At 45.4% G+C, this 10,185-nt stretch overlaps 1 protein-coding gene across 1 annotated transcript; it reads left to right on the top strand.

Moving 5' to 3' along the window:
* Positions 1–39: 39 nt before the first annotated feature.
* LOC148100774 (uncharacterized) lies at positions 40–9,567 on the top strand. The gene is made up of 2 exons (XM_087847049.1): positions 40–333; positions 2,214–9,567. Exons 1-2 carry the CDS (start codon positions 294–296, stop codon positions 2,852–2,854), a joined length of 681 nt encoding a protein of 226 aa, XP_087703175.1. The 5' UTR covers positions 40–293; the 3' UTR covers positions 2,855–9,567.
* The last annotated feature ends 618 nt before the right edge of the window (positions 9,568–10,185 follow it).

Genomic DNA, 10,185 nt, shown 5'->3' with positions numbered 1-10,185 from the left:
AGCAGAACGTTGAGCAGCGTCAATCGATGACGTCACCGAAGAGTCAGAACGCAAAACTACAAAGGTAACCTATGACATCATCATCATTCTATTTGGATAGTTGGTGGAGAAACGTCAGTTAACAGTTGGCAGCGTTCAGTAGCGATTAGTCTACATTTACTCCGCGTTTTTAAAGAGCTAAAAGATTTCACAGCATTTTAAGGACTGTGTCATAACTCTGGATAAGTTTGAATCCGTAAAGTTTGAGAGCTGTGCTGCTTTAGTTTCCTCCAGATTGTGTTCATCCCAGAAGAATGGACAGAGGAGACGGACGAAGAGACAACCCGATTCAAAGTAAGAGCGTGATAGGTTGGAAGGCTGCTGTTATTCCCCATAGGCAGTACCAAACAGCTCCATACAGCTGTTATTCATGGGGTTCACAACAAAGCAAAGGTGCATACAGTTAATACTAATTCATATTAGGTGCCATAAGCATGAAAACGATGTAAATGCGATAAGAAAATTATTATTATTATTTTCATGTTGCATTAATGGTTGTCATTTTATTAGTCCATTACTAATCGCCTTTCTGGGATCAGTTGTTAGTGACTCCATCCTCCACCAGGGGGCTTTCGCGCTCTCCTCTTTACCGGTACCGGTCCGTGAGTCGTTTGGTACCGGGCCGCGAGAGTTGAGGCTGTGAAATTTATGTATATCAGGGTTTTTATCGGTTTTCCTGGGTCTTTTCCCCTGGTGTAGTTGTCTTATTTTGAAATAACTATTTACGCGTTACCATAGCGACCAGAGAGCGTTAAGGCGCGGAGAGGATCGGACGTTACTCTCAGTGTTGTTGGTGCATTTCAGGAGCACGCTGCTAATAAAGTTATATATTATTATATATTATATTTATAAAATACCACAGTTTTTGTTTTGGTCGTATCATTTTATTTTGTTGTATTTATCCGCCACACCTTAAAGGCCGGTCTGTGAAAACACCGTCTGACATTAAACTGGTGTTAGGACGGGGGCCGCTGCTGTACAGTACAGAATGCGTTTAGCTTGTTGCTTACATACATCTGCAATCGCTAGCAGTGTGACTCTGTGCTGTACTGTATGTTGTAAGTTTTCTCCCATCAAACACAACAATGCCGACGAAACGTTTTTCAAGGCACCCAAAGCACTTTTACTCTCACATTCACACACTGGTGGAGGCAGCTACGGTTGTAGCCACAGCTGCCCTGAGGCAGACTGACAGAAGCGAGGCTGCCATATCGCGCCATCGGCCCCTCTGTCCGTACCAGTAGGCGGTAGGGTAAAATGTCTTGCCCAAGGACCTCAACGACCAGGACAGAGAGCCCGGGGAACGAACCGGCGACCTTCCGGTTACAGATGCGCTTCCCAACCCCCTCAGCCACGGTCGTCCCAAACCGTCCCAAAAGTCGTTTTGCACCGTCAGAGGCTCCTGCGGTGCCGTTGGTTTCATTCTGTAATACTGGACTTATGTTTCTACAAGGTTTGAACTTTGAGAGTTTAAACAAAAGAGAAAAGTGTGAAAATGTTCGTGCCTGTCTGAGAAAAGTGTATAAAGTGTGTAGTGAGAGGTTTTACAGCTTAAAACATCTATAATAATTGTAAAAAATAAAGTTGACTACTTCCGGTTATTTTTAGAACGTAACTCCCGCGATAAACGAGGGACCGCTGTAAACTACTGCATGACAGAGAGAACTAAATACCGCTCTCGTGATTCTTTCCCCCTGTTTTCAGGGCTGTGACAGGAGTGTGGTCTCTCTTTGCAGTTTTTCTCGTGGATTATCTGACAGTTTGTTTCTACACATGAAAATTTCTGAAGTTTTAAGGCCTCAGTCACACAAACGCAGAGGCTGCTCTGAGCCCTGAAAACATCCGTGTGGTACTGTGTATTTCCTGGTGCACTGGGAATACACGTCTCTTTATAAAAATGATTTAGACTTTGCACTTAATTGTAACAAAATCATAATAATTGAATTTAATAGTGGATTACAACAGTGAGGGAGGGCTGAGGAAAACAGTGACATGAGGACGTTTACACGTTGCTAATCATCGACTGAAGCCTTTTTTATTTGAAGTGTAATAAGTGTAGTGGGCGTATGTTTGTATGTTCCCTCTGTAGTTATTTTGCATAAATTGGAATTTGTGGACAGTTTTAGCATCATATGAATGATAACAATAATATATTTCTCTGTTTGTTGTTGTAGGGGTACCAGCTGATGAACTGGTTTTTGAACTGCAACAGCGTCCGGATTTTGAAGAGATTCGGCCGATGGTCCGCTGGCTTGAATTCGGTCTGTTGCACGGCCTCTTAACTGAGGAAAACCTCCGTGTTCTGGGCCAAGTTATTCATCAAGTGCAACAAGATGATGAGGAGGAGGACAGAGTTCAGGACAATGATGAAGAGGCTGATAATGAAGAGGAGGAACAGGCTGATGTTCCAGTAGCGGGGATAGAAATAAATCCTCCTCAAGTAGAAGGACCCTGGGTCCATAACAGAGAAGAGATCCCAGCAGGAGAAATTGAAATACACCCGGCCCAGCAAGCAGAAGATCCCATAGCTGAAGAAATGATGTGGTTCTGGGATGATGAGGAGGATGAGAGTGACAACGAAAGTATCTCTGAGAGTGGTCCTGACAGTGACACTGACGACAACGACACTGATAACAACAACAATGATAACAATGACACTGATGAGAATGACGATGATGATGGTGGAGAATATGTTCAGGATGCTCCTGTGCCACTGCCCCCCAGCCCAGTACCGGGAGGTTCAAGGAGCAGACCAAGGGAGGAGGAAGATGATGAAGAAGAAAATGGGGCACCTAGAAAAAAACTCAAACTCTGAATTTTGCTCCTGGACATCTGGCAAACCCTTCAGAGGATTCAAAGATGTACGTTTCAGTGGCAGCTAAATCTGTGAGTCGTCTGCATAACAATGAAATGAGATGCCATGTTTTTAAAAATTGAACCCATAGGGAGCATATAAATTGAAACGAGAACTGGGCCAAGAGTGGACCCCGAGGGGACCCCACAAGCGAGTGAGGTTTTTGAGGATTATGTATCCCCCAGTCTAACAGAAAAGCTTTGGTTGGACAGATACGATTTAAACCACTGCAATGCAGTCCCTTTGACTCCGACAGTGTTCAAGCCGAGAGATAAGAATCCTATGATCTACGGTATCAAAGGCAGCACTGAGGTCTAATAGTATTAAAATGGCAGAATCTCCTAAGTCAGCAAAAGTGAAAAGGTCATTAAAACCTTTTAAAAACGCAGTTTCAGTGCTGTGGTGGGCTTTAAAACCAGACTGAATTACTTCACTAATGCCATTTTTATCTAGAAAGGTCTGGAGCTGAAGAATAGGTTCCACCACAACATGTTTAAAGTCAGCAGGGACACACCCAGACTGAAGACTGCTATGGACAATAGACAGCAAACTCATACCCACAGTGTCATAACATCTTTTAGTAAATGAGATGGAACAATATCCAGAGAACAAGTACAGTGAAGATTTTGAAGCAGTTCCCCCGATGGTCCACTGGCTTCAAATCGGTCTGCTGCGCGGCCTCTTGACTTAAGAAAATCTCCGTGTTCTGGGCCAAGTTATTAATCAACTGCAACAAGATGATGTTGAGGAGGACAATCCTGTTCCAGCAGAAGGCACAGAAATAAATCCAGGCCAGCTCGGGGTAAGTGGCAGGAAGACCGGGTACAAAGGGGGGGGAAAGCCTCCAGGGCCCCTCGTCTCAATCCGGTGAAGAAACCAACTGAGCCACAGGTACTCATCAGAATGGCTGGGAATGTGCTGTGCGCCTTCTTGAGCCTGTGGACCCAGAGTGGGATGACAGGGAGCGCACTGGGACAGAGCAAACCACACCCAGTACCTGCATGGGTTTTTTCTTGATGATCACGCTCTTACTGGTGGCAGTTATGGAGGGAGTGGTCCTATTGGTTGGCTCCCACATTAGGAAGGCGGGGTTGGGGCCTTCCTATCATCATTCATATGGTTTGCCCGTCTTCCTCCCCTTTTTCCTTCCCACTGTCACCAAATGCTTGCTCAGAGGGGCTCAAACTCATCAGCCACCAGCTGCAGGTATGCTGCCTTGACTGATCATTATACCTTACAGTGATGTCACTTATGGTCCTAATAACTTGTTTCAGAGTGATTCACTGTTTGTTGGAATATAATATCTGTGCAGGACAACTAGCATATTAGTTTCATATTTGCTTGAGCAGCAGAGATGCTAGCTTTAACGGAAGCGTGTGAAGCTGCAGAGAGACAATATACACTGATAGCCAGTATGCATTTGCTACAGTACATTTCTTTGTAGTGCAGTGGGTGAGACGAGGTGTGAAAGCATCTACAGGGAAGCCTGTAGAACACGCCAAACTCTTGCAGAATCTGCTGGAGGCAGTGTTATTACCCAGTAGAATTGCCATTTGTAAATGTGCAGCACACATGTGAGGGAAAGATCCAGTTGCATTAGGGAATGCTTTTGCAGATAACATCGCAAGAGAGGCAGCGTTAGGAGAACATGGTGTTCATATTTTAGCAGTGCAACACCAACAGACGTTGCCTATTATGCTGAATGCACTGGTAGACATGTAGGGCCACTCACCTACTGCAGGGAAACAGTTGTGGCTCACCAAGGGAGCGAGCTTGCAGGATGGTGTTATTATCTGTGTGATAAACCAATACTGCCTTAGAATTTGTATAAGACTGCTGCTATTTTGAGCCATGGGGATTGCCATGTCTCCACAGTAGGGATGGGTATCGTTTAGGTTTTATCCGATACCGGTGCCAAACCGGTACTTTTGAAACGGTGCCGGTGCTTAAACGGTGCTCAAACCGGTGCTTAAAGAATGGAGAACACAAAATTGGTCCAAAAACCTCTCATGTTCAGCTGTTTTTTTGTAAAAAGATAACAATGTTAGCCTTTTCTGCAGCTATGGGGCATATATGGTATCACTCTTGGCTGGAAGCAGCTTAAACAATGGAAAAAACACAAACTTTGTCCAAAAACCTCTCATGTTTAACTGTTTCCCACTTTTTCTTTGGTCATTTTAGCCTTTTTGTCCAGGGTGAAGGGAGTATCTGCCATCAAACAAGAAGACAGCTGCATGTAGCTATGATGATGTTTGCTAGTTCACCTTACATGCATTAATGTAATAACGTGGTTAGCCTACTCAACGTAAATTACACACGAACAACATTAAGCTACTCACGCAGAGAAGAACGGCTGCTGCTGCATCATCATCCTCATCATTTCTGCTACACTGGCAGGGCTAGGGGCCAGGACTCTCCTCTTCGGGTTTTTGGGGGATGTTGCTAACTCCGGGTCGATAACAGGCACCACACCCGCAGTAGATGTGCTCGGTGTGAGGTCTCGCAGCAAGCTATCAAATACGACGCATTTCTCGGCTTTTAAAAAAAACGCTATGCATCGCCAGGTGTTTCATCAGATTTGAGGTGTTACCTCCTTTGACAGCATCCCAGTATCAGCTTAAAGCACTTGTTGCAGCTGCTGAGTTTGCATCTTTTGCTGTGAAGTACAGCCAGACTTTGACACTTCACCTTGGGCATTTTTAATCTGTAGCTCTGCTCTAAAAGAACGTACGTACCTGGACCCGCCTACTATCCTCGGAAACGTAAAATGATTGGCTAGAATCTAAAGTGTATCACAGCTCAGGAAAAAAATGCAACGAAAAAAAGCAACGAAATGTGCGCTGCTTTTCGGTCTGGTTACTACCGTTTATGTCAGAACCGGTGCCATCATGGCACCGGATACCGGTACCCATTCCTACTCCACAGGAGGGAGAGTAATGATGGCAGCAGTAGTTTATACTCACTCTAGGATTAAATACCTTTTAAAAAAAATGCAGGTAGAGAGAACTAATGGAACAGTAAAGTTAAGACTTATGAAGACAGGCAGGACATGGTTAGACTGTATAGAATTAGTTAAGATGTACATGAGGATTCCTCCAACAGAGAACGGTCTGACTCTTTGAGATTATATATGTCAGAGCATTTAGAGTTCAAGTCTTCTGTAGTGATGATAGGAAAGCAGAAGAGAGAGCATGTTAGCAGATTAGATGTTTAAAATGTTTAAAAGTAAAGAAGTCATGAGAACAAATGATCTGCCAGATGATTCTGTTTCTCCGCAGGAGCAGAGTCTGAAGTCTGGAGATTGGATGTTGATAAGGCCATGGAGAGGAAGTGCTGATCCAGTCCACAATGGAAGGTCCCTATCGGGTGCTGCTGACGACGCCCACAGCAGTGAAGATTGCTGGAAGAAACACTCGGATACATCAAGCGCACTGCAAGAAGGTGACACACATCCAGGCCAGCTCGGGGTAAGTGGCAGGAAGACCGGGTACAAAGGGGGGGGAAAGCCTCCAGGGCCCCTCGTCTCAATCCGGTGAAGAAACCAACTGAGCCACAGGTACTCATCAGAATGGCTGGGAATGTGCTGTGCGCCTTCTTGAACCTGTGGACCCAGAGTGGGATGACAGGGAGCGCACTGGGACAGAGCAAACCACACCCAGTACCCGCATGGGTTTTCAACTAACTACTGGTGGCAGTTTAAGAACACAACCGCTCACATAAAGAACGAGACCAATGGTTATGCTTGTGATGCCACTGGCTACACATTCTTCTGGACTGTGGCCATATAGCATCACTGAGAGCGAGACAGTTTGTTTGGTTGCCTTAGCAACACATCCAGGAGTAAACGTACTTGGAACACTGCCAACTTTTCAACTCCTCTGAACCTGAATGGACGGTTGATTCACCAGTAGCTGGGAAGCTGAACTGCTCTGGTGACAGGTTGAAGGACTACTGCATATAAAACTGTTCAGTTAATACAAATTCATATCAGTTGATATAAGGACAAAAATATTGTAAATATGGTAAGAAAATGGTTAAGAGTTTATTATTTTTCATGTTATATTAATGGCTTTCATGTTACTTAAGAGAACTACAATCTATACATCAGTGATTGGCTAGTAAGCCTTTTCTGGGATCGATTAGTAGTGTCTCTATTCTCCACTAGGGGGCTTTCGCGCGTTGTCCTCACTGCAATAAACGACTGCATGAGAGACGCAAGTCATAATCACTCTCGTGATTCTTTTTCCCCTGTTTTCAGGGGTGTAACACTCTGGTACGACAGACCTGCTAGTCTGACTCAAAGTATCTGACTTGCTGCAGGACATTGAACAGCTAAACCAACTGGAAACAGGCCAGTTACCTATGATGTTGAGGAGGACAATCCTCAGAAGGATGAGGAAGAGGCTGATGAGGAAGAGGCTGCTGTTCCAGCAGAAGGCACAGAAATAAATCCAGGCCAGCTCGGGGTAAGTGGCAGGAAGACCGGGTACAAAGGGGGGGGAAAGCCTCCAGGGCCCCTCGTCTCAATCCGGTGAAGAAACCAACTGAGCCACAGGTACTCATCAGAATGGCTGGGAATGTGCTGTGCGCCTTCTTGAGCCTGTGGACCCAGAGTGGGATGACAGGGAGCGCACTGGGACAGAGCAAACCACACCCAGTATCCGCATGGGTTTTTTGGTGATGATCGTGCTCTTACTGGTCGCAGTTATGGAGGGAGTGGTTCTATTGGTTGGCTCCCACATTAGGAAGGCGGGGTTGGGGCCTTCCTATCATCATTCATATGGTTTGCCCGTCTTCCTCCCCTTTTTCCTTCCCACTGTCATCAAATGCTTGCTCAGAGGGGCTCAAACTCATCAGCCACCAGCTGCAGGTATGCTGCCTTGACTGATCATTATACCTTACAGTGATGTCACTTATGGTCCTAATAACTTGTTTCAGAGTGATTCACTGTTTGTTGGAATATAATATCTGTGCAGGACAACTAGCATATTAGTTTCATATTTGCTTGAGCAGCAGAGATGCTAGCTTTAACGGAAGCGTGTGAAGCTGCAGAGAGACAATATACACTGATAGCCAGTATGCATTTGCTACAGTACATTTCTTTGTAGTGCAGTGGGTGAGACGAGGTGTGAAAGCATCTACAGGGAAGCCTGTAGAACACGCCAAACTCTTGCAGAATCTGCTGGAGGCAGTGTTATTACCCAGTAGAATTGCCGTTTGTAAATGTGCAGCACACATGTGAGGGAAAGATCCAGTTGCATTAGGGAATGCTTTTGCAGATAACATCGCAAGAGAGGCAGCATTAGGAGAACATGGTGTTCATATTTTAGCAGTGCAACACCAACAGACGTTGCCTATTATGCTGAATGCACTGGTAGACATGTAGGGCCACTCACCTACTGCAGGGAAACAGTTGTGGCTCACCAAGGGAGCGAGCTTGCAGGATGGTGTTATTATCTGTGTGATAAACCAATACTGCCTTAGAATTTGTATAAGACTGCTGCTATTTTGAGCCATGGGGATTGCCATGTTTCCACAGCAGGGAGAGTAATGATGGCAGCAGTAGTTCATACTCACTCTAGGATTAAATACCTTTAAAAAGAAATTTGCAGGTAGAGAGAACTAATGGAAGAGTAAAGTTAAGACTTATGAAGACAGGCAGGACATGGTTAGACTGTATAGAATTAGTTAAGATGTACATGAGGATTACTCCAACAGAGAACGGTCTGACTCTTTGAGATTATCTATGTTAGAGCATTTAGAGTTCTAGTCTTCTGTAGTGATGATAGGAAAGCAGAAGAGAGAGCATGTTAGCAGATTAGATGTTTAAAATGTTTAAAAGTAAAGAAGTCATGAGAACAAATGATCTGCCAGATGATTCTGTTTCTCCGCAGGAGCAGAGTCTGAAGTCTGGAGATTGGATGTTGATAAGGCCATGGAGAGGAAGTGCTGATCCAGTCCACGATGGGAAGGTGCTGCTGACGACGCCCACAGCAGTGAAGATTGCTGGAAGAAACACTCGGATACATCAAGCGCACTGCAAGGTGACACACATCCAGGCCAGCTCGGGGTAAGTGGCAGGAAGACCGGGTACAAAGGGGGGGGAAAGCCTCCAGGGCCCCTCGTCTCAATCCGGTGAAGAAACCAACTGAGCCACAGGTACTCATCAGAATGGCTGGGAATGTGCTGTGCGCCTTCTTGAGCCTGTGGACCCAGAGTGGGATGACAGGGAGCGCACTGGGACAGAGCAAACCACACCCAGTACCCGCATGGGTTTTCAACTAACTACTGGTGGCAGTTTAAGAACACAACCGCTCACATAAAGAACGAGACCAATGGTTATGCTTGTGATGCCACTGGCTACACATTCTTCTGGACTGTGGCCATATAGCATCACTGAGAGCGAGACAGTTTGTTTGGTTGCCTTAGCAACACATCCAGGAGTAAACGTACTTGGAACACTGCCAACTTTTCAACTCCTCTGAACCTGAATGGACGGTTGATTCACCAGTAGCTGGGAAGGTGAACTGCTCTGGTACGACAGACCTGCTCGTCTGACTCAAAGTATCTGACTCGCTGCAGGACATTGAACAGCTAAACCAACTGGAAACAGGCCAGTTACCTATGTGTATGAAGGGCAATTGATTAGTCCAAGTTGGAGATTTATGATGGAATTTGTGCAACATCACCTATTCTTTTTGTCCTCTGCAAGAAGGATGTAAACAGAGAAGCCTTTTGTCTACATTTACATCATGAACACTTGAGGTTGTGAGCCAAGAAGATCAAAACACCTTGATCCAATTTCCTTTACAAATCGTTTTCTGTGGTGACAACAGGACAGGAGAAGAGTTGTAAATGCAGATAATTCACCAGCTGACTCTAACCCCCACAGGATGCCTACAGTGAGAAGATTTGGGGAGTTGCAGCTTCCAGCTTGGATTCAGGAGACAGACACTATCTCTACTTTTTAGATTAGGCTTAAACCTTTCCTCTTTGCTAAAGCATATAGTTAGGGCTGGACCACGTGTCCCTGAATCCTCCCTTAGTTATGCTGCAATAGGCTTAGGCTGCTGGGGGACTCCCATGATTTTCCTTTTCAGTCACCTTCTTCACTCACTCTGTGTTAACAGACCTCTCTGCATTGAATCATATCTGTTATTAACCTCTGTATCTCTTCTGGAGCATGTGCTTCATCCTGTCTTCCTTCTCTCACCCCAACCGGTCGCAGCAGATGGCCCCGCCCCTCCCTGAGCCTGGTTCTGCTGGAGGTTTCTTCCTGTTAAAAGGGAGTT

The sequence above is a fragment of the Neolamprologus brichardi genome, chromosome 10 (assembly GCF_056152115.1).
Source record: "Neolamprologus brichardi isolate AB-2024 chromosome 10, ASM5615211v1, whole genome shotgun sequence".
NCBI lineage: Eukaryota > Metazoa > Chordata > Actinopteri > Cichliformes > Cichlidae > Neolamprologus > Neolamprologus brichardi.
This window is presented reverse-complemented; position numbering and strand designations above follow the sequence as displayed.

Bases quoted from the DNA above. Each gene is read 5' to 3' on its own strand.
- LOC148100774 (XM_087847049.1), top strand. From the start codon at position 294: ATGGACAGAGGAGACGGACGAAGAGACAACCCGATTCAAA. The intron at 334-2,213 runs GTAAGAGCGTGA...TTGTTGTTGTAG, and splicing joins AAGAGACAACCCGATTCAAA to GGGTACCAGCTGATGAACTG.